The following is a 27,946-nucleotide window of genomic DNA, read 5'->3' as shown; positions in this document are numbered from 1 at the left end:
TATATTTAAAATTAATAATACAATATTAGCTATAAGAACCCTCCAAACAAGATGTCAAAAAAAGTAACAATATTATATTTAAAATTAACAATACAATATAAGGATAAATACATAATTTAATTATTTATATTCTACTTATATTTTTATTTTAATTTGTGCAAGGGCTAGAACTTGGCCTTCATCAGATTTGTTTTTCTTTTATCTCTTCCTATGTATGTATGCATCTTCTTCATCTTTTGGGTTAATCTCGACTTGTGTTTCTTCGTTTAACCTGCCGATTTTATCTCCTTTTCTTGTGCGATTTGCCCTCTTCGTTTGAACTGAATTTGGGGCTTTTTGGTTCTTTTGGCGATTTGTAACTTTGAGGTTTTGCTGTCTAAAATCACTGCTTTGATTGCTTTAGGGTTGAACTGCCCTTGCAGTGAGTACAAGTTTAGCTTATTAAGAGTTGCTAGGAACATGCAGGTGAGTGTATTTGTTATTCTGTATTTTTATTAATTTTTTTCAAGCCACAAAAATGTCTTATACGATTCATTTGTTTTTCAAAATTTTCTGAAAGAAAGGAGATGCTGGACCAATTGATCTGGACAAGACAACAACGACATTGGAACCTGATAAGACGAGCAGTGGGGGTCTTTTTGTTCCTGGGAAGGAGAGAGTAGTTTTTAAACCTTCAGAGCGGAAATCACTTCTAGGTATGATTGATTTGTGGTTTTTGGACTTCATTTATTTCCATATATGGTTTTATATAATAGAAATATTGCATTATTTCTGTTTGTGGGATTGTTCAACTTCACAAAAATTTGATCTTTATATGAAGACAAGTTTATTTTTTTGATGCTTTACATATTTATCTGAGCAAAACACACATAACTTAACTAGGATGACTCCTAACTAGTATGTAAACATACTGCCCCGTTCCTCTCTCTCTAGCAAATTGAAGGACCATCTGCAGGCTAACGGGGAAATATGATCCATGCTATCTTATGACCTTAGATTATCAACCTATCTCTCTATATATCAATGATAAATTTTCTTTTAAGAAATTTGCTACTTCTTTTGGGTAGCTGCAAAGGGGGACAAGGCCATAACGTGACAAACCTATATAAAAAGGGAATAGAATGACCTTAGTAATTTTGCGGAAAAAATGAATCAGAATTTTGCACTGAAATAACAAGAAAGAAGAAGTAAATGAGGCTGCACCTTGCGACACCTCATATACAATGATTGTGATGTGCATCATCCTTCCACACTTTCTTAATTTGTTTATTTCTGCATACCTACACATATTTTTTTTTCAAGCATTGGATTCTCAGAGGCCCCACCCTGACCATAAGACATTTTCAGGATTTCCGTATTTGTATATTGGGTTCTTGTACAGAATGTGCTAGTATCCTAGATTAATTGTTTGTATAGTATTCAAAAGCTTTATATAGACATTCCTTTTTTAATCGAGTAAAAATTAGATACATATTCTTCTTCTTGCAAGATGTATGCTTTTCCATGAGAATGACAACAACAACTAGCCTCAGTCCCAAATAAGTTGGGGCTGGCTTTGTGACTCCTCAGTGACCATGTTACTTCATTTAAACTCATCATGAGAAATTTCTTGAAAATTAATTATTTAGGTCTATCCGAATCTTTTCTTTGTCAGGTGACCTATGATGCATGTACTAAGATTTCTTTCAAGAAACGAGTAGTATAAGAATTAAGAACACTATATTGTAATAGTTCCATCTGCTTCTTTTCAAATTATGTGCTTAGACTATCGACACATGTATTAGTTCCATTGCCATGTTGAGTTATAACTTTGACTATGCTCCCTTCTCGATAAGTGTGTGATAAAATGAAATTGTTTAGTGATTTATATCTTTATCAACTTTTCATGATTGGATAGGGCTTGATGCCTTGGCGATTGCTAAAAGGGGAGGGGCTGCTGTAGAGAGTGAATTTAAAGTTCCAAGGGAGAGACTTGCTTCATTTGCGTCATCTTTAGATGAGGATGAAGAGTCATCTGCTGCTTCTGGAATTGATGAGTTGGGACATACTGCATCTAATGTTTCACGGAACAATGTACGGAGGAGGTATCGTGAATCTTATGCTAGTGAGACATCTGTTTCAGGTACCAGTTACTTAACACTTTTTCTTTTTACATTAGAGGATTCATTAGTTTAGTCAACTCCAACTTCATCAAAAGAAACTCTGATGTTGTGATTACTTGTGATATTTGTTGGTCTCTGCTGCCTGCATTTTAACTCAATGTATGAGTCTTATAACCCCTTCAGTCTGCATCTTACTACACTGCTACATATGAAAAGAACTAAAAAATAACCATCCTCTTTATATCTTGCACATTTTCATTTTTACACCAAAGGATCAAGTGAGCTAAACATCTATGCTTAAAGGTACAAATATTTCCTTTTTGCCTACAAAGTATCTTTGATTTCTCTCCTTCGACACAGTCCACCATATAATGCCGGTATAGTGTTCCTTTTTATCTTCTTTTCCGCTGTCCTCTTTTATTCCAACAAAGTAGTAGGTCTTTAGGAGATAATGGTAAGCTATGTATGTGCTGGCGACCTCAACGGAAAAACGTAATTTTTAGAAGAAGTTGCCGGAAAGAGTGATGGCGTTGCTGGCGTCAGGAAGTTCTAGTGGTGCATGATGGTGCGTCGTAAGGTGGTTTCCGGCAGCATCTGGTTGGGGTCTGCTTGCACTACCTTGTGGTGGTGTTAGTTTTTCTATAGAACTAATAGATAATTATTTAGACGCGGACAGGTTTATGTGATGAGAAAACTCAACCTCTTCTTGTCGAAAAAATAAGAATCCTAGTGCTCCGGTGCTATGCGGGAGAAGACTTACCTCCAAAGGCACCAACAACTCTGAAACCATGAAGACGTCAAGAAGAAAAAGTTTCTTTATATTTTTTGATGAATTTACAATCCATGATTGTGGGTACTCATACAATGAGTCCTAGGACTAAATAAGGCAATATTATACAATCAATTACACTCAACCACAATATCAATCTACTCTTATGATTAAGCTAGGAAATTGGTAATTAATCAACATTTATTTTTCTAGGTAGTGCAGTAACCGATGAACGGGGAGATGCTGAGACAGTCGTGAGGTCTCACTTGAATGAGAAAACAGAGGTACATTGCTTATTAGTATTCTTACTTTGACATATTTCCTTGTTATTTTCTATAAGTTTTGAAGCTTGATATTGTTGAATTGCTTTTTCTATAGTTCTGTGGGGTTTAATTCTTCCTCTTACTGTTTGATGTCTTTGCATATTGCATCGAGAAGAATAACTTCAGTGAGATGAAAGAAGGTTACATTCTGAACTAGAAACTTTGAGGAGCTGCTGCCTTAATTAGCCGGAGTCTAAGCTGGATTGTAGATTCCCTTCCATTCTTTGTGTTGTGTTTGTGTGTTTCAGTTTTGACCAATATAGGGAAACTTTGAGGATCTGGTACCTTTATTAGCTGGAGTCTAAGCTTGATATTCAGCAATACGCTGACTGTTACTATGAAGCAAATCTGAATACATTGTCCTTTTCAGTACAGTGGAATATTTTTGTTAATTATCGAAGTAGCACAAAGTTGTCCTTTCTTACTAATTATAAAGTTGGCCCAAAGCTATTGTACAAATACATATGAATGCACATTTATAGGTCATCCATCTTTGTAGTTCAATATAATGAAATAACAAATGCATAGAGGTAAATGGTTGCAAATTACCAACCATTCTTTTCGATGAAGAATTTATTAAGAAAGTACAGCATTGAGTTTCATCAGAGCGTCTTGTATGCAAGATGAAGCTGTAATGCTACTGATTGAGTCATTTGAAGTTCGTTTCACTGTTTTACTCTTCTTCTGTTCCTCTCTTTTCCATTAAAGTTAGTCAGGTTCTCCTGCTTGAGATATTGGGTCTGAAATATCTGTATGACTTGTTGGAAACTCATTCCTTAGTGCATGTGACCTGCTACTTTAGTGTTTACTGGTAAATTCCATCAGATGCTTTAGTTTTTTGCCTCAAGTGGATGAACAATTGTGTTCTGTAATGTAGCTCAACCTGTTGCTTTGTTTGTGGTTCAAGGTTCCACCTGTATCTTCTGGGAGTTTACGTTCTACGATATCTAGGGGCGAGTCAGTTGACCGTGAAAGAGATGGAAGTGAATACAGGGATAATTACAGAAGTGAAAGCAGGGAAGGGAGAAGGAGAGATAGAAGAACCAGCAGGGAAGAGCGCCACTATAGGGATTCATCACGTGGTTATGAAAGAGAATATGATGGGGATGACGGAAGAAAAAGAAGTAGATATGATGGTTTCAGGAGGACTCCTGGTAAACATTACATCTTCATTTGTCAATGCCTGGTATTTTTGGTTCTGATTTTCCAAATGAAAAACAAGTAGGTAGCATTTAAATATGTCAGTGTGTGCACTAAAATGTATATGTCACGATGAACCTATTCTAGTGGTGCTTGATGGAGTTGCAATGGTGTCAACTACTGTTCACTCAAACGAACCCATCTGAGTCCAATAAAGTGTGTATTTGAATTTTGCATGCATGTACACTACATCTTTCTTTTAGAGCTGGTGGTTCTAAAATCATCTGAATCAACACATAGAATAGCAATGAGCATGTTATAATCAGGAACTGTTGGGTTAGTCAATGGCTACTTTAATTTTGTGACATTTCTTAAAGCATTTGAATTGATCTGTCAAATTGTGTAATCTTTCAAGGAAGATCGGAATGGGATGATGGTAGATGGGAGTGGCAAGATACCCCTCGTCGTGATAGTCGTTCCAGTAGTAGTAGCAGGCGTTATGAGCCTTCACCATCACCAAAGTTTCTTGGTGCTTCACCTGATTCTCGACTTGTTTCACCATGGCTCGGGGATCATACTCCTCAATCTGCTGGTATGGTATCTGTGAATTCTAACACTGGCGTTGTTTTGTAACAATATGGTCAGCGCATCATTAATGAGAAACCTTCATACCTGCAGGAGCTGCTTCTCCGTGGGACAGTGTGGCTCCTTCTCCAACTCCAATTAGGGCATCTGGGTCATCAGTAAGATCTTCAAGTTCCAGATATGGTGCAAAATCCAGTTTGAGTATGTCTTCTACAGGAGGTGCTCTGTCTGAGGTACTTCGTTATACTCAAAGTTATCTTCCTTAGTTTATTTTTTGTTTGTGGGGTGGGGGCTTAATTGGAATATTAAAAGAAGGATTTTTTTCACCTGTGCGTTACTTCCTTCTAGGACGGAGGAGATGACACAAATGATGCCTCTGAAGATCAGAATGAAGAGATTACTGAAAGTATGCGTTTAGAGATGGAGTATAATTCAGATCGTGCCTGGTAATTGTCTTGCCATTTTACAGTATCTACAGTATTATGAGTCTTATGACCCCTCTCTCAGAAGTTTATATGTGCTTACTATGTTTTTTTTTCTCTTTCTAGTAATCAGTTTTGTTATTTTTGGTAGAGCCAATTATCACTTGCATTATGCAGGTATGACCGCGAAGAAGGTAGTACAGTGTTTGAAGGGGATGGTTCATCAGCATTTCTAGGTGATGAGGCATCTTTCCAGAAGAAAGAGGTGGAATTGGCCAAAAAACTGGTAAGCACAGAGAGTACAAAAGCCTTAAATCATGATTTTGACATATGTTTGCATTTGTGTGTTTGGGGGAGAACTAGCATACTCTCGGATGTTACTGGGACTCGGTGGAAGTTGTAGCAATATGAATGACTGGTGCTTTAAGCTGATTAGAAAACTTACTTGATGGTTAGTGGTTTAGCTTGCACTTGACAACTCGTGTCACTCTCTGCATAACAGTCTGTTGTGTCATAGCTTGCTGTATTTCAATGAGGCATTATGGATTTATGTTTTCTGCTTTGCGATCCCTCTATCATCAATAACTGATGATGAGAATTAGATGAATTTATATAATTCTCTGGTGCGAAGGCAACTAGAGGGTACATATCCTTAATTGCCGTTTTGATGCATGAGCATGTTTCTCTCACTATTGTGATTGTGTCAGACAATGTGCTTTTCCTACTGATTGAATTCCCTTTGTGTAGACCTGCTGTCTCTTTTAGAGATGTATTTTGTATTATCCTATTTTAGAGCATTGTTGAACATCTGAGAGGTCACTAAGACGTTTGAACAGAAAAGAGATTGGAAGACCTTGCACAGATGTTATCCTTTTGACCCTAAACTGAAATTGCAGTTTTTTTCTTTCTTTTACATCCAGATGTATCTCGATTTTGCACCTCTTTGGTGCCACCATCTGCATAACATTGTTGCTTTCGATTAAAGAAAAATGAATTTTACATCTGAGAGGTATTTAAATTAGATGTTGTTTTCCGATGCAGAACTTTGAAACTTGGTCTGAAATTCAGGAAATTATAGGGAATTGCGAGATCAAAATAGTTTTGTCATTTTTAGCCGATAGCTGGTTCTTCTTAGAATCTGAGCTAAAATGACTATTGGGGAGAGAACACAGAGATTTACTGGCTAAGTCAAGATATCATTTTAATTTTACATCAAGAGCTTCTTGGACCTTTCCTGATGAGATAGTCTGTTCTCAGTGGGTTCGCATAATATCAAGAACTTCTGTAGTCTATCAAACGTAACTATACTATGTAGTTAAGGATTGGTGATGAGATAGTCTGTTCTCTGTGGGTTGGCATAATATCAAGAACTTTTGTAGTCTATCAAACGTAACTATACTGTGTAGTTAAGGATTGATTAGATATAATGAACACAAATACAATGCATGTATGGTCTGCCATTGACGTCATCTTTCTCTCTTTCCCTGCCCGCCACTTGTAACAGGTTCGTAGAGATGGAAGCAAGATGTCACTTGCTCAAAGTAAAAGGTTATCACAGCTCACTGCAGACAATGCTCAATGGGAGGACCGCCAGCTTTTGAGATCTGGAGCTGTTAGAGGTACCGAGGTGCAGACGGAGTTTGATGATGAGGATGAACGGAAGGTTATTCTTCTTGTTCACGGTACATCTCTATGATACACCTCAGCTGACAAATTTTTTCTGCTTCTCAACAATGTTTGCTCTATTTTTTGTTTGGATATCTTACCATTTATTGGGACAGATACAAAGCCTCCCTTTTTGGATGGAAGAATTGTTTTCACCAAGCAAGCTGAGCCGATAATGCCAATAAAGGACCCAACTTCAGATATGGCCATAATTTCACGTAAAGGCTCAGCTCTAGTTCGGGAAATACGTGAAAAACAAAACATGCACAAGTCTCGACAAAGATTTTGGGAGCTGGCTGGTTCAAAACTCGGAGATATCCTTGGTGTTGAGAAGAGTGCAGAGCAGGTACCTTATGATTCCATGAATTTGAACATACTGTGTTAATCTGGTGTGTTTCAGGTTGTAGACGATATAATCGGGCATTCCCTTTCACCTTATGCTAGGTTGATGCGGATACTGCTACAGTGGGCGAGGATGGTGAGGTTGATTTTAAAGGAGAAGCTAGATTCTCACAGCACTTAAAGAAAGGGGAAGCTGTCAGTGACTTTGCATTATCAAAAACACTTTCACAGCAAAGGCAGTATCTGCCCATCTTCTCTGTGCGAGATGATTTATTGCAGGTTTGACCCATTTTCTCATTCTGATACTCTGGGGAGTTTATTGAATGATGAGTTACTGTACCTGCTGATTGGCTTTTCATGTCTGTGAAGACATGTAGGTGCCACATACCGCGAGGTATGAAAACCTAATAAAAAATGAGTTACTGAACCTGTTATCCACCTTAACACATATCTAGAAACTTTTACTTTGAACTTCATTGGGAATTAGTTAAATGGTAAAATTGACCTGATGTTCCGTAATTAGGACTTGGAGCTCTGCATACAAATTAGATGCTAAGCTGCTTTCTCAAAGTCTATTGATGTCCTTTTCATTGGGATAAATTCACCAAATATTTTACTTGTGAATAACAACGTTCACTCTTTATGGTTTTTTTATAACCATGGTGTCCAGGCCATCTAATTCCATGGGGTGCTTGCTACCTCCTACCAACACAAGTACCGAGTACTCTATCACTAAAGAAGATATCACCTAGTGTTTTGTCTCCGTTGGCTTTTGAACCTGAGATCTCATGGTTCTCAACCCACTTCATTGATCCCCAGGTCATATCTAGGGATGGAAAAATGGGTAATATATATGGGTACCCATTCAAAGTACCCATCTTAAATAAGTTGGTTACCCAACTCATTTAAAATGGGAAAAAAACGAGTCAAACTCATATTAACCATTTAAAAGTTCGTCGGAAAATGGGTAAAAGGGACTCATTTACAAAAGAAAGAAGAGTCACATTAATATTTTTTTAAGGTGTAGTGGTCGGGATAGGGATGGGTGGATAAGGAAAAAATCAATATTTTTTTTGAAAAACAATTTTTTTGGGAGGGGGTGCGGTAGTGGTGGGGAGGGTGGTGTGAAGTAGAAAAAAATAAATTTATTATTTTTCAGAAAAAACAAATTAAAAAAAAAAGTAACTTTTGAGGCGTTTGGCTATGGGGTGGGGGTGCGGAGGGTGAAGAGTGAGGTTAGAGATTTTGCTTTTAAAGCTTTAAACATGATCCCTATAATACTATGGGTAAATATGGATACCCATATTATCCATTGGGTAACTCGTTTTTACCCATTTAAAATATGAGTCAAGTCGAATATTTACCCATTTTTATTTAACTCATTTTCGATCGACTCATATTCAACTTGACCTGCTTGTTTGCCGGTCCTAGTCATACCCTTTGGCACCGCTGTATTTCTTCAATGAATGATTCTTTTGGTTTTTTCTTTTTGGGAACAGGTGGTTCGCGAAAACCAGGTGGTGGTTGTTGTTGGAGAAACTGGTTCTGGAAAGACAACACAGCTAACTCAGGTTGGCTTAGACTTGTGTTTTCTTTTTCTAAATCATCTTTTAAATCTTAACTGGAATCTGTTGAATCTTTATACGGTCCTGGGTCTTATTTGTATGTGTGTCTGTAATTGCATGCAGTACCTTCATGAAGATGGCTATACAAGTAACGGGATTGTTGGTTGCACCCAACCCAGGCGTGTGGCAGCCATGAGTGTTGCAAAAAGAGTCAGTGAAGAAATGGAAACCGATCTTGGTGATAAAGTTGGATATGCCATTCGTTTTGAAGATGTCACTGGGCCAAGTACTGTTATCAAGGTGTGTTTTTTGACCATATGAGAGATGAGTCTACTCGCACCTCGTAATTGTATTTTATGTAATTTATGCAATTGTAAGATTTCAAGGTGAGTACCTTGGTTCACTTATAAGTTGGTGTGAGCTTATATGTGTATATTTCCTTGTGCAGTACATGACTGATGGTGTTCTTCTAAGGGAAACACTCAAAGATCCTGATCTTGAAAAATATCGGTATTGTCCCACTCTTTATATGCTTTCATAAGCTTTTATGTTTGATTTCCTGGATCGTCAACTTTCTGCTTTCTTTATGTAGTGCAGTTACTCAAATATCTCTTTTTCGCAGTGTAATTGTAATGGATGAGGCCCATGAGAGATCACTCAACACTGATGTCCTTTTTGGCATTCTTAAGAAAGTTGTGGCTAGGCGACGTGATTTTAAGCTTATTGTCACTTCTGCAACTCTGAATGCCCAGAAGTTCTCTAACTTTTTTGGGAGGTAGGTTTTTTTATTGGATAGCTGTACAAGGATATTGTATGTGTTAGCTTTCGATCGATTTTTCACTTCGCATAACCCCGTGTCTCTTTATTGCAGCGTACCAATATTTCACATACCTGGAAGAACCTTTCCAGTTAATAAATTGTATAGTAAAACCCCATGTGAAGATTATGTCGAAGCTGCAGTTAAGCAAGCCATGACCATCCATATTACTAGTGCACCGGGTGATATACTCATCTTCATGACTGGTCAGGATGAGATTGAAGCTACCTGTTATGCACTTTCAGAGCGCATGGAACAGCTTACTTCGTCAACAAAGCAAGCAGTGCCCAATCTATTGATTCTTCCTATATACTCTCAACTGCCCGCTGATTTGCAAGCAAAAATATTCCAGAAAGCTGAAGACGGGGCTCGAAAATGCATTGTTGCTACTAATATCGCTGAAACATCCTTGACTGTCGATGGAATTTACTACGTCATTGATACAGGCTATGGTAAAATGAAGGTGTACAATCCTCGTATGGGTATGGATGCTCTGCAAGTGTTCCCTATTAGTCGAGCTGCAGCTGACCAGCGTGCTGGTCGAGCTGGTAGAACTGGCCCAGGAACTTGTTACCGGCTTTATACTGAGAATGCGTATGAGAATGAAATGCTGCAAAGTCCCGTGCCAGAGATTCAACGGACAAATCTTGGGAATGTGGTTTTGCTGCTCAAGTCTCTCAAAATTCAGAACCTGTTGGATTTTGATTTTATGGACCCACCTCCTCAGGATAACATCCTTAACTCCATGTATCAGTTGTGGGTATTAGGTGCACTTAACAATGTTGGGGATTTAACAAGCCTTGGCTGGAAAATGGTGGAGTTCCCATTGGATCCTCCCCTTGCCAAAATGCTCTTGATGGGAGAACAACTAGAATGTTTGAATGAGGTTCTGACTATTGTTTCTATGCTTTCAGTGCCTTCTGTTTTCTTTAGACCCAAGGATAGGGCTGAGGAAAGTGATGCCGCTAGGGAAAAGTTTTTTGTGCCAGAATCTGATCACCTTACACTGCTTAATGTTTACCAGCAATGGAAAGCTAATCAATACAGAGGGGACTGGTGTAATGACCACTATTTACAGGTCAAAGGTTTACGCAAGGCTAGGGAAGTAAGGTCTCAATTGCTGGATATCCTCAAGACACTTAAAATTCCACTCACTTCCTGTGGTCCTGATTGGGATGTTGTAAGGAAAGCCATCTGCTCTGCCTACTTCCATAATGCAGCTAGGTTGAAAGGAGTTGGGGAATATGTTAATTGCAGGAATGGAATGCCTTGCCACCTTCATCCCACTAGTGCTCTGTATGGATTGGGTTACACTCCTGATAATGTGGTTTATCATGAGCTTATCTTGACATCAAAGGAGTACATGCAGTGTGTGACAGCTGTGGAGCCTCACTGGTTGGCTGAACTGGGCCCCATGTTTTTCTCCGTGAAAGATTCTGATACATCAATGCTGGAACATAAAAAGAAACAGAAAGAGGAGAAAACTGCCATGGAGGAAGAAATGGAGAAGTTGCGTAAAGTACAGGCTGAAGCTGAGAGACGAAACAAGGAGAAGGAGAAGGAAAAGAGAGCAAAAGAACTGCAACAGGTTTCTATGCCTGGTTTGAAGAAAGGCTCAACTACTTATTTACGACCTAAGAGGCTCGGTCTGTAAATTACCACTTTTTGCTGTAGTTGTTAGATATCTGTTGTGATGATTCTTGTCCCAGTGCAAAAACCACGTACAATTCTCAGCCTATCTCTTAGTCATCCTCAAATTAATTTAGTGGATGGAGATTCAGAGAAGTAAAAATTCAAAAGAAAGTTTACAGTGAACAAAACCATGTATAACTCCTTCATATGGTTATCATCTTTACCCCTTGCAACCCTGAATTTGACGTGCTTGTATAAGTTTCTTGATAAAACAGTTACATCTGCTCCTTTGCTTTTGGCAGCATTCAGATTGCACATTTGCTACTATTGTTGTATTACATTATCTTATTATCTGGAGTGATATATAAAGGAGAATCTTCAATCAATTTCTTTGTTTATCAGCATGCTTTGCACGAGTTGCAGATACAATCGTGTATGTTTTGGGAAATTTGTTGTTCATACCTTTTTTTAACTAGATTTTGAAAACGTGCGTTGCACGTTTGTCCCTTATAATTACTAAAAAATGTATGCATACTTAAAAAATTGGATTTCAGAATAGAAAGCATATTTGTATTGCACGCTTCTTAGTATAAATATTCGTAAATTATTTAAATACAATTACAATATGTATAAATAGTTATTCATAAAATTAAGTAATCAAAAGAGAAAGAGTGTAACATCAAATTAGCTAATGAATTCGAAAATAAAATGAAATAGAGTAGACTAAAAACAATAAAATAGCTAATGAATTCTAAAACTTTTAAATAACAAAAATTAAAGAGAGAATAGTTTTTGCTTATAAGAATAGAAGAACTTCCTCAATAACTAACAAAAGTATAAACAGATCTATCTCTTTTTTATTGCAAATGTGACGAACAATTACATCAACAATTATCCATCAATAATTATACATTAGAATAACAAAGTGTATGCATCAACAAAAAGTAATTGTGTTGAACAATGTGTCAGTGTAATTACATCCACCAATAATTATTCATCAACAATTATACATCGAAATAATTAAGTTTATGCATTAATATAAAGTGATTTTGAAGATAATTTTTTGGTATTTATAGTTACAAGTTTGGAATTGTAAAATTCATTAAAAAATTGATGATATACATAACGTCTATGAGAATTAGATTGTTTAAAGTTGGGAATATGTAAAGTTTCTTACTAAAATCTAAATATGTGCCATATTAAGATGTATGGTAATTCAAAGGACATTTTTGTTCTTTAATGTTAAAGGAAATTTCGGATATAATATACTGTCTTTTGTTGTTACGAAACACTTCATCTACCGAACTCTATTTTAGAACAAAAAATAAATTAAACATTTCTTTAATTAATCCTACCTAGAAACATAATGGATTAATACCATATAAGTATTATTTTATCAATTATTTCTTTAATAATATTTAAATTAGTAAAAGGGTATAAAAATTATTAATAATATTGTTTTATGTTTAAAAGTTAAAAGGAGTATATACTCCTTAAAATGAGTATAAAGAATTTATGAGAATTTTTATCCAAATACTTTTTTTTCTAGATAGAATAAATGAAATAATAAGTTCTAAATTTAATCAATAAAAACATAAAGTTGCAGAATATAAAAATATTTAGTATTACCCTTTTTCTTCTTCAATGTTTCCTCTTCTTTCGTTATTAGGGGTATTTATTTACAAATATGAAATCACACCATGATTTCATATTCATACAAGTAGTAAATCATTTATAAATTCCAAAGACACATTAAATATAATGCATGCTAATTTTTGTAGATTTAATTATGAGAAAAAACTAATTACATGAATTATTCAATTCTCTTATCCAATAACCTAGAGTATTCACTACATGATAATCAACTTGTTATAACAAACATAATCTTTAAAAGAAGATTTGTACATCAGACATGTAAATGAAAATTTTTATTTTCTTTTTCATTGCCATTATTCAAGAAAAAGTAGTCAATTTACCTTCCTTCAATAGAAAAATTAAATGTAACAAACAATGAACTAAGTAAAAATATGCAACATTGAAATGAAAAATAATACTTACCAAACAACAAATAAATGTCAATGACGCCTTTAACCTTCTTGAAGAATGCATCGAATGCACTGAAATGATTAAATTCTAATTCAGATACTATATTCTCCAAGAATTTACCGTTAATAAATTAACGAAACAACATACATATTCTTTCTCACACAAGTAGGTTTGTTTTTACCTCATGAGTGTTGAGCAGACTTTTTGTCCAAATGAAAAACTCTCTATAATTATTTATCACCTGTTGCGTTAAAAACATAAATTTTCGATGAAAATAATGAAACAAAACATGTAATATTAGTTCTATCTATATACATATATGTCTAAAATTTATTGAACAAAAGAAACATGAAAAATTTGGAGAAGAATTTTGTGAGATAAATCAATTCACATGCTATTGTCATGAGAAGACATCAAAATAATATATTTTGTTGGAAAAATCAGATATATAATTTTATCAATGGAACTCTTCAAATTCTTTAACTTAAAATTAAATAAGAGATGTTTTGAAATGTTTGAACTTCATTTGTTTGAATGACTATTTATCTCTCATTATAACTTTATTACTTTAAAGTTTATTATCTAATTATTTATTAAAAATACTTATACATTTTAAATAATAGAAAAAATATTTAAGTGAAGGGTAAAATGGTAATTCAACTCTGAGGTTAGGAGCTTTTAGTTGGTTTAAATTTTGTGATATTACTCTATTTATCTTGTCTCTACACTAGAAAATAAGCTCGACTCATACTGATTTACTGGCCATTTTAAATTTGTCTTCATCTGGTTTTCAACTCAACTCTGCATTTCTCTTACATTACGGAGAAGTCCATTCTCGTCACATTACGACCCTTGTGATCTTCATATGACGCTGATAACAGCAAGAGGTCTAATAAGCTTTAAAAATAACAGAAATTGGAAGCAGTGACAAAATTAAAAATCTTTGCCAAGGCCGGTATGGCAGTGCAGAAACTGGTTCTTTTACTCATTTTCAGGTAGCAGTTTAGGAGACGGGGGGTGACATAACAACACACGCGCTGATGATATATCAAAAGAGAGAAGCCGCTACGCATTAATGTAATGTAATTTTAACAAGAGAAGAAAATGTAATGTACATCAAACTTCATCAAAAATATGAATGTAGTACACATCAAAATCATCTAATTAGGTGAAACGAGGGTACAGGACTGATATTGTGACTACACCAAAAGGTAAGAAGAACAGCATTGGACTTGGACTCACACATTACTTCTGCAGAAAATGCATTTTTTATGCAAAGCAGTAGCACTGAAGAGTGAAAGAAACACAGGTTCTAATCTGCTTCCATGATATCTGCAGTAATTTTGTGATCAAAGGGCCAAGCAAGCCTAAAAAATTAAGATGCTCAGGACTATATAAGATGGAACACAAGAATTAGCAGTAATTTTTACAGATTTATGCAAACAAAAGTGTATGTTATGTAATGATGATACTAAAGGAACCAATATGGTAGGATTGCTATCAAGTTTTACCAGGTTATAAGGCCTCTGGGATGCCAATGCTCACACTCTCTTGTTGCCATTCTTACCAAAACCAGTATCCTGCATCATTGCTACAAATTCATTGTAGTCAATGCGCCCATCCTGGAGAAAGAATAAGAATATGAAGCTAATTAGTTTGAAGTTTGATCATTCTTTATTCCCCAATAATTATGGTCATGTTCTTATTTATGTTCCTGCAATTAATCATGCATCCTATGAATTTTCATGATATTAGAAACAAAATTTTGATTAGAATATGACGAGTATACATTATCCTGATCAACTTCACGCATAAGTTCTTCCATGGGAATATTGCTCAAACCAAACTTCTCACAAGCCTTTTGGAGCTCTTCTTGTGTGATATATCCACTACCATCTTGATCAAAATATGAAAAAGCAGCATACATGTGATCCTCCTTCTGGACTTTGTTTAGATGAAGCATAGCAGCGATAAACTCGCCATAGTCAATGGTACCACTATTATCCATATCTGCCTGCATTTTTCCATGGAGAAGGCTATTTAATAAGGATCAGACTTGATGGTGTATTGTATACGAGATATGATTGTTCCAGTTAAAGACTGTAGCAAAGAAGCTGAAAGACAGAAGCCAGAAACATCTCACATAACTATTCTGGTAGTATTCTTAGTCTAAGTTTCTAAACATTCACAGTAGAGGCTCTTGATTCTATTTACCAGTTATCTGGTCCTAATCGGCAAAGGCAGAGCTCTTCTGTGTAAGAGGAGTCTCTCTATTTTGGTCTTAGCAACCACATAAGGGATTTATATGTATTATGCTGTAGAACCTCTAATAAAAAGTTTGGAGTACTCGACTCAATACTAATATATATGATTTTGCTAATTTCATTATATAATGCAACTAAGAGATCAATATTTCTGATGTTTTGTTCTGGTCTTGCTTTTATTAACAGAAAACAACTGTGATTGTTTGGATTTGGTTTTGAGTATGCCTTGGAAAAAATAGGTTATACTGAGTCAAAGAAAGTAAGGAAGTTATCGAACACAAAAGGTAAAAACCAAAAATGAAAAAGGAACTTCTACATACCGCTTGCATTAAACTGTTTATTTCTGAATCCTTAAGTTTGGAACCAACTTTTTCTAAACCCTTTTTCAGTTCCTCCAGTGTAATATGTCCACTGTTATCCGCGTCTATCATTTTGAACATTTGCTTTAATCCTGCAATTTCCTCTCCAGACAGATTTTCAGCAATAACCTAAACAAAACAGCTGTACTTGGTCAAGCATAATAATACAAAACCTATACAACAGCAGCAACAACAACATACCCAGTGAAATCCCACAAAGTGGGGTCTGAGAGGGTAGAGTGCACGCAGACCTTAACACTACCTCGAGGAGTAATACAAAACCTAGTTATAGTTGATAACAGTAACATGCAAGGGTATCCTTTTCCTGCTCCTCATTTTAAAATCACTACGGAGAAATGGAGAATCACTAGAAGATAGCCTTTTCACTTCCCAATTTAGAATAGATATAGTTCTCACATTGTTTCTATTCAAGATTCTCTATCGTCAAAATAAGACATAGTGCTACTACACTAAGATCAGATCAAATGTGTCGAGAGTTGAAACAACTTACTCTGATTGCTATCTTCTTTAATTTATTCATTGCAGAAAATTGATTGAGACGAGAAAGAACAGCAGAATCAAGAGGCTTATCTGGAGCAACTCCACCTACACGGACCCATGGGTGACCTGAAATAGACAATAAACAGTTTTTCTTGCAAGTCAAAGAGCATCCAAATGAACTCTTAACCATATATAAAGACAGACAAATGGACTTATCTGTTTCTTTTCTATCAATTCGTTAATGTTTTTATAGTTACATCTTCCCTATATATATCATAGTCTCTGTTCATCAATCCATCAAAGAAGCTCAAATAAAAGGTCAGAATCTCTGTTAACCTATCCATCAAAAAAGCTCAAGTAGAAGCCCAGAACCTTCCTCATATTCCACAATATCTTAGCTAATGATACAGATACCGTTGTTAGGAGCATAGGCCTTGCAATAATGTATCCCGACCTGTCAACAATTCGGCAAAAATGCAGACTAAAAACAAAGTCTCACAAACGTTAGCTTGAGAGGAGTTGTTCTTCGGTCCATCGTTCTTCTTCCTTTAAGTAAACTTATACTTTGCAGTGTACAAGTAAATATTGATTTTTATAATTCACTTTATTTTCTATCTCATGCGAGTCACCTATATCTTGCTCCACAGTTCTGTGGATGCTACAATGAGAAAAAGCTACTAAACTGTGACTGCTATCGAGATCCAGTGTTCAATACATTTTTCTTTTGACATCTACCGTTTCTCTCGTTAGAACTTTATCTGCCTTTCTTCATCTCACGTTGGAAAAAAGGAAGAAAAAGAAAAAGAGGTTAACAGGTAAAAGAACATTTCTGCAACAAATAGCACAACCTTAATCATGTTCAACTCTAAGAATGATTTAAGAAGTATGTCAAACAGCAGACTGCATAACCATATTAACACAGAGAATAAAGGATGAGAAGTATCAAGCCAAACACTCAAAAATAGAAAAGGATGTCAAGAGAACAAAGGATTGGAGTTAGATCTTACAGAGAACTTCATGAGCTGTCAACCGCTTTTTGGGTTCCCTCACAAGCATTTTTCTGACTAGATCTTTGGCACTTTCTGATATAGCTGGCCAAGGTTCGGATACTAAGTCAAGTTCCCCTTTTACAATCTGTTCAAATATTCCTTGCTCAGTTTCTGATAGAAAAACATCAACGTGCATTAGGCATCATGGTCAATATGATGGTAGCTTAGAATTATAGAAATAAAATCTCACCATCCCAAAATGGAGGCACACCGCTAAGAAGTATATAAATTATTACTCCAGCACTCCAAATATCACATTCTGGACCATAACGCTTTCGCAGGACTTCTGGTGCTACATAGTAAGGGCTTCCAACCACATCTGTGAATGTTTCACCTGGATGCAAAAGATCGCTCTACTTATGTATCTAACGAATCATGAGAGTTAAACAATTATATGTAAATGTACCTGGTTTAAAGAAGACAGATAATCCAAAGTCGATGGTCTTCAATGAGGACTCCTCTTTCTCATTGACAAAAAGGAAGTTCTCAGGCTTGAGGTCCCTATGCATAACACCGAGTGAATGACATGCTTCTACAACACCTACTATTACTCTTGCAAGTTCAGCAGCCTTCTTCTCAGAATAATGGCCTCTCTTTATAATCCTATCGAAAAGTTCACCACCAGCACAAAGCTCCATTACAACATGAACAGCAACAGCATCCTCATAAGCCCCAACAATCTGTACAACACTAGGGTGGCCTGCCAAGTGATGCATTATCTGAATCTCCCTCCTTACATCCTCGACATCTTCTTCAGTCGTCAACTTCCTTTTAGCAATTGATTTACATGCAAATTCTTTTGGTTGAGCTTTGTCTACACACAAAAAGGTTGTCCCAAATTGTCCTTGTCCTAATTTCCTTCCTAAAGTATAAATATCTTTCAAATTTCCGGTTTTTCGTCCTAAAACAGTATCAACTTGCAGGCCTGCACTCATTACTCGCTTCAGATTACTAGACTTATTTCTTTTGACATCTTCCACAACAATGTCGTCACCGTTTTGGGAATTTTTTGATTTTTCATCCTGATCTCCAGGTATCTGAAGATGTGGAGGAGGGGTGTTCTGGACATTATTAGAATCAGAACCTTTTCCATCTGTCTTTGATGAATCTGCTGAATCTTTGTTCAAAGTAGGTCCGGAGCATGTATTCCCCATCAAAACATAAGATATATATTGCTCAGAATATCAAAATCTTGACCATATTGATGAACAATAACAATGTAGAAACAAAAAATGCCCCCCACAAACCAATGAATATAACATTAAATTGGGAAAGAAATGAGGAATTTTTTAATTTTTTTTTTGGTTTTGGGGGTGTGTGAGTGAGGAGATGGCTGGGAGATGTATAATCAATTGCAATTACATGCATACGTTATGTTTTGTAGTAAATACATAATTACGGTTCACATGCTATTTTGCTCAATTCAATTTGGATAATGTCAAATTGTGACAAAACATGTACATCTAGTAATATATTACGGGGTCTTTTCACAAGGTACCTAGTAACCTGCATCAGTATATAATAAACAGGAAGGAAAGAATCAAAAATAATTACAAAAATAGAAATGCATTTACAGTTGATTATTATGTTACAAAAATAATTTCATATTTAGAAGATAAATTCGTAATCGTCTATAGGAAAGTTTAATTTTTCGTAAATTGACCAAAAACATGAAATGATTAATATGAATAAACTTATCGAAGAGTGGAATATATGCTGTATGTCATCGTAATATAAACATCAAGAGTCTAAAATCTCTCTAATAAAATTCAGCCTCACCAAGAAAGATATGATATCAATACAAGCTCCTAACTATCGTGAATTTGAAGGCTTACAAACAAAAGAATTACATAATCTCGTATAGTTGTATTCACCACACCACACCACTCCACATTCCACAATAAAATGGGAAGAAAAATTAACAATCAGAAAAATCACATCACAGATGAAACTTGCTTGAATTTGACACAGACGATCTGCATACCAGATCCCAATTTCTAGATGTGCAAGGAAATAGTTATTGGAATCCCGAGCTATTTGACAGAGGCAACTTAGCAACTCCAATATACATTCGTCTATGATCTAGGCAACAATAGAAGGATCCTGCAAGACGGAACTTCAGTTTCAGTATTTCAGGAAAATTACAAAAGAAAGAAATGGCAAGAGGGACGGGGGAGCACTTTGCCATCCAACATGGTGCAACTGTTCAGGATAGCACTTTGTGAGTTTATATTTTAAAATGTTACAGAGACATTCCTACCAAGCAAAAGTATTTAGGTTGTCTAAGAAATATGCTCTTTACTGACTTGCGTAGAGTCTAATTGTTCTCTCATTTCTTCCTCTGGTTACATGAAAGAGGCATGTCAAGTAACAGATTTCCTGCACTTCGTTTTGTTTTACTTTTACATTTTTACAGGCCATAAATTATAGCCAGAATAGTACAACAAAAACAACCTTCCTTAATTTTTTTGGGGGGCACCAAAGAGAACATATGTAGCAGCATGATTCTTGCTGAAGGTACTCATTTTTTTAATCCCACCTATCGTAATATTTCTTTTCATCTGTTATTCTATCATCATTAGTGACCTACGCCAAATAGAATAATGAATACAAATTGATAGATAGAAGTCAAAAGGTAGACTTAGAGATACATTGGGGAGAAAAGAGAAGTGAGGAAGAACATACCTTTGCTGTCAAATTTGACAATGCAAAATTCCATTTTTCTCTCGTTTTTGTACCAGCAACTTGCCCTGCCTTAGCTACTTTACTGAAAGCACCATTCAGCCAGGCAGCTCCAGCATTAACATACCTGATCACCTCCAAAATAATGGAAATGTAGAGCTTTAGTAACATAATAGTAACACTTTGTGCTTGCTAGCTTGCTTGCTAGAGTACAAGTGCTTAAACCAAAATGAGTGGTCATGCACATTCTATCTTAAAGCATGGTAGTTCTCCCCCTCATTCCATCTTTACTTCAGAGATGCACTGTACTTGGTCTCTCTCCTTTTAAAGAAAAATGCACAATGGACACAGAATGAGTGGCCATACACATTATAAGTTGCTCATTAAAAAGATGATATCAAGAAAATCTTCGCCTCCTCAACCAACTGAAGTTTTTGAACTTTAATACTTCTTCAGCAAGTAGGAGCAACATGCCAAATTTTCAACTTCAACTTAATGGATTAGTACTTGGTCTCTCTCCTTTTAAAGGAAAATGCACAATGGACGCGGAGTGAGTGGTCATACACATTATAAGTTGCTCATTAAAAAGATGAAATCAAGATAATCTTTGCCTCAACCAACTGAAGTTTTTGAACTTTAATACTTCTTCAGCAAGTAGGAGCAACAAGCCTAATTTTCAACTTCAACTTAATGGATTAGTAGCTCAAGTTATGCAGAATGTAAAAGTTGAAGTATTCATTTTAATTATCCAATGGAAAGCTATTGATTATGATAGCAGGACCCACAATTTATGAATAGTTTGGAAATGTTTAAGGAGATGTTGTGAGGCCGCATACTAGATATTGCATAAAATGGAGCAGTAAACAAGGTGATGAAACTCGAAACTATTCAAAAAAATAAAAACAAAAATGAATGCCCAATGCTCTCTCAGATGTCAAATCAACAAGTCATTCAGTTCAACATTGATCATAAAGCAATCTAATCTTCTGTTCAATGAGAAAAAATATTTCAATGCCAAATACTCTCTCAGAAGTTCAATCAACAAGAAACATCCTATGTACACTGATGATAAAGCAATTTAATTCTGCTGTTCGATGAGATAAGGCGTAAATCCGAGTACATAAAGGGAAATGATAAAGAGGAAAAACATGGAATGTGAAAGGACTCCATTTTCTTTCTTTTCTTTACTTCGATCAGAATGTTGCAAGGAAAAGAAAATATGTGCTATTCCTTCTCTCAAAGTCTCGGTTTAAATAAGTGGCCCCAAGGGGAAAACTGGTCATCCTTTTTGCTTTAATTCCTCTTCTTTTAACAAATCAAACAAGAGTATAGAACTTTGAAACTTTCCCTTCCTTTCTCTACTTCAATATATAGGATAATTCAGCTCATATAGCCACTTAACAGCAAGCAAGATTCTCTTAGAAGATTATCTCAATAGATAGAAGCGGATAGGGACAAAAGAGAGCAGGTAATATTCTAGAAATTCTAAGAACCAATTGCAGCAACAAGTACAGAAAACTGTATTGTTAAAAAACAGACTTGAATCACAGACATTTTTAAAGCATCCAGACCTGCTTGATTTGACCGCTGATCCTGTGTCATTCAATTTCCGTTCTGCTGCCATAACTGCAGCCATCGTTTTATCTGACACTTGAAGCCTTTGATCAACAGATTTAACTTTCTCATTTACAACAGAAATTCCAACCGTAAGCTTTTCTGTTAGCCCAACTCTTCGGTCAAAGGAAATGACTCGGGCAGATGCAGTGGCTCTTAGCTGATGTTTCTCATCAAATGCCTTGGCTTTATTCATTGCATCTTGTCTGATAGCTGAACCTTTCGCCAACACATTTGAGACAACATCTTGGGCTTTACTGATATATACTTTCCCGTTCACCCTTCCATTGCTAGGAGAAGTAGGTTTGGCCTGCTTATGGAGACAAGTGTCAAGACATTATACAAGTAATGCAGATTACTATAAAGCCAAAAGAGCCTACAATAAGTACACAGTCGAAAACAAATATATGCCTGCAAAGCGCAGATCATAATACATGAATCCTACACCACAAAATACATGCAATGGTTCTTCCATATCTAAATGATCTGTATAGAGACAACAATTTTTATGTTCTTGTGGACAAAAGATATCCAAGTGGCCCAGTGGTTTGGGCTTGGGACTTCCATGTTGGAGGTCTCAAGTTCAAACCCCTTGCCAGCGAAAGCAGGGTCGCACCAGGCTTGCCTAGTGCGGGTTACCTCTCTTGTGTAGTTTGCGAGCTATTGCATAGAAGCATGGATTTTACCCCGTGCGCACCCAAAGGGTAGCGGCGACCGGTTTCGCTTGTCATCAAAAAATAAAAAAAGATGCCCAACTTTTTAATAACTTGAAGGAATAATTATCCACCAACTTGATTTACTCCCTTTGTCCCAATTTATGTGGCACTTTTCGTTTTTCAAGAGTCAAGTAGTTTAAGTTTGACCGAAAATTTGCATGGAATCTTTAATTCTTTTGAATGAATTTATATATTTGTAAATTACATAAAAAGTACTATAAGTCTCAACAATTGATAATTTAAAATGTTTAAAAGATCTATGAAAAATTTACGGTCAAAGATAGACTTATTTGAATCTCGAAATCCGAAAAGTGTCACATAAAATGGGAGAGAAGGAGGGATTACTATATTACCTCAGCAAGCGGAGAAGAACTTTCTCCAGCAACATTCACAGCATTATCAACTATCCTGACTTCCTGGAAGCAATGAGTAGACTACATGAATTGTTAATATAGATATTCCTAATTTTTATACTTCAATAACCGATATTTGCAATTATATGAATAGAGATAACACTTCCACACTTGTCTATGTAGTTACCCGAGTCTCAGATGATGGAACATAGTCTTCTGCCTGCGTTATACTTACAATCTGATCCACTATGGTTGCTCCCTGCAAAATGAGTAGAATCAGAAGGGTACTTCTCACAAGCAAACAATTCAACAAAGCAGTAGCAGTAACTATATATACACACAAAACCAATTTCCATGTGCTTATTATTCTTCAAACAACAATGGCATATCAAAATTTGATGTACTGTAGTAATTTAAAACTAGGAGAATCATTCGTTCATTCTGTGTATTGAATAAGTCAATCAATAGGAACATTGTCAAGTATGCCTCATCAGTCACTGGCCAAACGCTAAAGCAGATTAGGAGAGGATGTAACTATATATACACTCATTATATTTCATCAAGATTTAAGTTAAATCAAACATTTCTAATATCATCAGGTTATTTTTAAACCCAAAAAGATACATGTAACAGTTGGAAAAATTGTTAACCCTTCAATTACCAAAAGAAGTGCTGAAAAATACATGCTGTATAGTTGAGCCCATATTTCATGTTTAACGTTAAAATCTACCTATACTTTTTTCTCCATCAGACAAACGATTAGCTAAAGAAAACAGAGTCTTCAATTTATTTCCTAGTTCCTTCACCCCTTAAATTTCTGTGAGTTTATTCCACTCCTACACACTGTCTTCCTATGATGCTGCTAAATATTTTACTCCACCAACAAAAAACATGATTTAATAATTAAGTTTCAACTAAAATTGCATTCCATTGTAGTTTAACAGATTATAGCATGTTTTTTTATCCTTTCCCCGAGTTACAAACAATTGTAATTATAAAGAGTTACATGTAGCTGATTCTGTAATTCTCGACCACAGTGCATAGGAAGTAGGAATCGCTTGGATGATAAAAGCATACACGGTTATGCAAATAGAGACTAGAAATAGCATTACTTCGGAAAAAAAAAAGAGTAAAATTACCGACAACAACAAAGCAATTTCAAGCGCTTTCGGATCTTTAAATGTAACAAAGGCAGTCTTGGATTGTCCTTGTTCTCTGCACTCAACAGCAAAAATCAGTGAAATAATTAAGCTCAAATATATATTATCCAAAACTCAAATACCAGTGAAACTACTGACCGGCGAATCTCAATGTGGTCAATCTCGCCGGAAAACGAGAAGAACTCGCGAACCTCTCTCTCAGCTGCCAGATCTGATACATTACCTACTCGTACTGTTCTTACCTCCTGAAAGTACAAAAAATCAATTCATCACTGAGAGAAGAGAAAGAGATAACAGTTGAAGAAAAAGGGAGAACGCACCTGCATTATTGAGTTTGAAATCCGTATCTCTCAGCTTTGTTTTGCTTGTGAGCCTGAGTGGAAGAGGAGAAGATATAAATGTGACAGCTGAGAAATGTAACTGTTGTAGTTGTATTTGTATTTGTATTTGGAAGAATATTAACGAAAATACCCTTCCTTTTTCCCTTAAATATCGGCTTTGACATTCATCACTGTCGCTTTGCTAATTATTGAAGATTCCGCCTGCGGTCAGCTCAATGTGGACTGTATTAGGCATATATCTACGTCTTTTTAATCCAGGGAAAATGCTCAAATATGTAATCGTTCAAATATGTAATTGAAATTTGAAAAAAATTTTATTTATGTTATTTATTAAAAGTTTGATTTATTTATATCATTATCATTTAAGAAAATAATCATTCATGTTATTATTTTTTTAATAGTGATTTTGTAAAACTATTTTTGACACGTGTCCAATTGTAATTCGATCACGTCACCAATTTTTTAAATAAAAAAATCATAATTCTGAAAAAAAATTGATCTAATTTTTTTTATTTAAAAATTTGATGATGTGACCGAATTATAATTGGCAACGTCATTAATTTTTTTAATAAAAAATTAAAATTTTGAATAAAAATTCAATTAATTATTTATTTATTTATTTATTAATTAAATTGATGACGTGGTCGAATTATCGAAAATCGTTTTGTAAAAGTCATTGTTAAAAAATAATGACATGAACTTTTTCTTTATTCGATAATGTCATAAATGAGTCAAACTTTTAACAGATGACATAAATAAGTCTTTTTTGAAAATTTAATAACATATTTTAATTTTTTTTCTTTAATTAAATTACAATTGATTTTTTAATTAAGTAATAGTTAATTTAAATTTTAAAGAAATAAAAGACAAGTTTGCTATCCTAGTAATAAATAAAATAATCCACATATGATAAAAAAGAGCATTTCAGCCCTATTATAGTTAACCATCGGTATTGAAGGACAAGAACATCATGATCTTTTTATTGCCGCTTAATCCAATTTAAAAACAAATTAGGGACTCATTAAGCAAGAACCAAGCTAAGAACAGGACAGTTCAATTAAAATAGATAAAAAGCTACAGACAACTATCAAGAGAATATTTAATCATGTCAAAAACATATTTATGTTAATATATATATAAAAAATATAAAGATAAGACAGAGGGGGTATATGTTTAATGGTAAAAGCTGGCATAAATCTTGTTTAATAAATTCTTTTCTTGTTTTTGTCAATGTTCCTTTATTAGTTTCCCCCTTCTCTCCTGCCATGAGACTTGCCACTTTTTTCTATCATACTACACAAAAATACATTGCAAGCAACTTTGAATAGTTTAATCAACATGTATGACATCCATTTCTAATTATTTTTCTTTTTAAGTCAATGTTTCTAGTTTCACCTATATATATATATATAAACATTTTCTTTAATTTAGTTTAAATTTGTATTTACGTCATTTAATTTTGATTATGCATAAGTCGACACTTAAGATTATATAAAAATTAAACAAATAAGCACAATCGTTCTATCGATATATCCTACATGATAATTTTGTTTACTAATAACGTCATATGTGCATTACATTATATCACGTAGGACAAGTATATTTATTTGTCTAATTATAAACAAACTAAAGTGTCTACTTGTGCACACCAAAAACTGAAGGATTGTAATTAATTATTTTAGTGTGTTTTTTTTTCTTCTCTTTCAAATGTTTAAATCTTATTTGTGTAATAAACAGAAAGCAACTCATTGGGATGAAAGAGAAATAGAGCAGGAATAGTAAAATATTGGAATATGTTATGGACCTCTTTAATATTTCCATTGTATCATGCATACTCTTAATTATAATAATAATAATAATGTTATAGAAATAGGAGTAATTTCAATTATATTAGTCTTTAACAATTGTAGACCTATAAATGTAGTAAGCAAATCCTGAGAAAGCAGAAACTACAACCACGATAGCTACAACACCCAAGGCCACTTTTTTGACTTTCTTGAATCTTGATTTATTTGATACTTCATTTGTATTCTTCTTTGGCAGTGTAATTTTGAGAACACCCTTCTCAAATTTGGCCTTTATTGCATCTACATTATGATCCTTTCCTAATTGAATCTCTTTGAGAAAATTTAATCTTGTTTGGTTTGCTTGTCCATCTCCTGAAATCTTTACAACTCCACAATTGCTAACTTGTACCTTCAATCCTTCTTTATCCTTGAATTCTTGAATGCAAAGAAAAATAAATAAATTGAAAGATATATATTGCGATAATTAATCAAACGGCGGAGCCAGAAATTTCACAGTGTATCCAAGTGCTCAAGTGAACCTCCTTTTCTTAAAAAGTGAAAAAAAGGAGATACTACTTCAATATATCATTACTCTTTCAAGGTGCCTGAAATCATAAAGCTATATCATATTATTTTGTTTAAAGTGTTCAAAATATATTATTTTATTTATCGTTTTACTTGTATATATGGTACAATTTTTTGGAGTAGTAACTAATTGTGTTGTATTATTTACCTGGGAGATGGACCAAGAGAAGATCAGCTCCATCTTGATGTTGCCACTCACAAGTTGGCTCAAAATGACCTTGTAATTTGTTTTCCATCATGTAAGTGTATTTCTTCTGAATTACTATAGTAGTTTTATATATTTATGCTTCTATTATACCAAATGTCATGGTTTTTAAGTTGTGCTACTCTCAAATTCACTTCTTATATATAGGGCAAACATGATTGTTTTTATATAAGAAAAAAAATAAGAAGCAAAAACATGACAAGGGAATGATTCCTTTTTTGGTTTTGATGGTTTTCCATTTGAGTTTCTTTAATTTGTGGTTTTCCTAGATTCTTGTTTAGAGCACATGATGATTTCCTTTTTGCAAGGCAATGAAAAATTCCATAATCACTTCTTTCCAACTTTAAGAGGGATTTATTGAAAATTTAAGAGACAACATTGTGAAATATGTGAATGAAGATTTTAAGGAGTCGCTTGATAGAAAGATTAATAATGCAGAAATTAAAATGTAGGGATTAATAGAGAGGCTTTTCTTCTCATTGTTTGGTTCATTGTTTCCTATATTATCTTGTGTGTAGAAAACTTTACAAAATACTTTTTTTTCAATTATACCCTATAATTATTATATAATTGGGTTAAGGTAAATAATTACAGGACAATATTATTTTTTTGTGGCCTTTTAATTATCTATGAGAAGAACAATTTTGCTGTCATGTTTGTCTTTTTTTTCACTTAAATTATTTGAGGATAAATAATTGTCATCTTAGTAAATTAATTACTTACCTTGTCAATTTTCAATTTTTTTTTAAAAAAGACAAAATATCAACTTTTAAAATTGAAACGGCGATAAACAATAATAAAATTGAATAAATCGCATCTACACTTACACATAAAAATAGCAAGTTGTAATTTTAGTATATATGCAATTTTATAAATTGTTCAAAATACAAATAATTAGAAAATCACACAGATATATATATAT

General features: G+C 34.6%; 4 protein-coding genes across 8 annotated transcripts; 1 reads left to right on the top strand and 3 right to left on the bottom strand.

Moving 5' to 3' along the window:
* The first annotated feature begins 147 nt into the window (after positions 1-147).
* On the top strand, positions 148-11,748 carry LOC107002152 (pre-mRNA-splicing factor ATP-dependent RNA helicase DEAH7). 2 transcript variants are annotated; one of them, XM_015200066.1, is made up of 18 exons: positions 148-212; positions 404-465; positions 560-695; positions 1,898-2,122; positions 3,085-3,155; positions 4,102-4,348; positions 4,750-4,926; positions 5,013-5,152; positions 5,268-5,365; positions 5,519-5,627; positions 6,846-7,023; positions 7,123-7,352; positions 7,451-7,627; positions 8,848-8,919; positions 9,037-9,213; positions 9,362-9,423; positions 9,536-9,688; positions 9,785-11,748. In XM_015200066.1, exons 2-18 carry the CDS (start codon positions 460-462, stop codon positions 11,382-11,384), a joined length of 3,858 nt encoding a protein of 1,285 aa, XP_015055552.1. In that variant the 5' UTR covers positions 148-212; positions 404-459; the 3' UTR covers positions 11,385-11,748. The 2 variants fall into 2 exon arrangements, with proteins under 2 accessions (XP_015055552.1, XP_015055553.1); XM_015200067.2 differs by having other exon boundaries at positions 164-216.
* Positions 11,749-13,281: 1,533 nt separating this feature from the next.
* On the bottom strand, positions 13,282-19,143 carry LOC107002153 (calcium-dependent protein kinase 20-like). Of its 3 annotated transcripts, XR_003574822.1 has the most exons (9): positions 17,988-18,735; positions 17,772-17,915; positions 17,540-17,692; positions 16,543-16,658; positions 15,993-16,160; positions 15,198-15,422; positions 14,920-15,030; positions 13,590-13,649; positions 13,282-13,479 (listed from the first exon to the last, which is right to left on the bottom strand). XR_003574822.1 is itself a non-coding variant. In XM_015200070.2 (8 exons), exons 1-7 carry the CDS (start codon positions 18,733-18,735, stop codon positions 14,950-14,952), a joined length of 1,635 nt encoding a protein of 544 aa, XP_015055556.1. In that variant the 5' UTR covers positions 18,736-19,143; the 3' UTR covers positions 14,455-14,775; positions 14,920-14,949. The 3 variants fall into 3 exon arrangements, 2 of the variants coding, with proteins under 2 accessions (XP_015055556.1, XP_015055554.1); XM_015200070.2 differs by lacking the exons at positions 13,282-13,479; positions 13,590-13,649 and adding an exon at positions 14,455-14,775 and having other exon boundaries at positions 17,988-19,143; XM_015200068.2 differs by lacking the exons at positions 13,282-13,479; positions 13,590-13,649 and adding an exon at positions 14,455-14,740.
* Positions 19,144-19,281: 138 nt separating this feature from the next.
* LOC107002154 (binding partner of ACD11 1) lies at positions 19,282-24,568 on the bottom strand. The gene is made up of 8 exons (XM_015200071.2): positions 24,427-24,568; positions 24,245-24,351; positions 24,086-24,161; positions 23,134-23,205; positions 22,947-23,009; positions 21,835-22,187; positions 20,267-20,390; positions 19,282-19,684 (listed from the first exon to the last, which is right to left on the bottom strand). Exons 1-8 carry the CDS (start codon positions 24,430-24,432, stop codon positions 19,664-19,666), a joined length of 822 nt encoding a protein of 273 aa, XP_015055557.1. The 5' UTR covers positions 24,433-24,568; the 3' UTR covers positions 19,282-19,663.
* Positions 24,569-26,288: 1,720 nt separating this feature from the next.
* LOC107001806 (inactive protein RESTRICTED TEV MOVEMENT 2-like) lies at positions 26,289-27,170 on the bottom strand. Of its 2 annotated transcripts, none has more exons than XM_015199768.2 (2): positions 26,968-27,170; positions 26,289-26,669 (listed from the first exon to the last, which is right to left on the bottom strand). In XM_015199768.2, the coding sequence occupies exons 1-2, from the start codon at positions 27,056-27,058 to the stop codon at positions 26,338-26,340; spliced, it is 423 nt and encodes a 140-aa protein (XP_015055254.1). In that variant the 5' UTR covers positions 27,059-27,170; the 3' UTR covers positions 26,289-26,337. The 2 variants fall into 2 exon arrangements, with proteins under 2 accessions (XP_015055254.1, XP_015055255.1); XM_015199769.2 differs by having other exon boundaries at positions 26,289-26,661; positions 26,968-27,084.
* Positions 27,171-27,946: the final 776 nt, after the last annotated feature.

Source organism: Solanum pennellii, chromosome 10, assembly GCF_001406875.1.
Source record: "Solanum pennellii chromosome 10, SPENNV200".
In the NCBI taxonomy this organism is placed as follows: domain Eukaryota; kingdom Viridiplantae; phylum Streptophyta; class Magnoliopsida; order Solanales; family Solanaceae; genus Solanum; species Solanum pennellii.
This window is presented reverse-complemented; position numbering and strand designations above follow the sequence as displayed.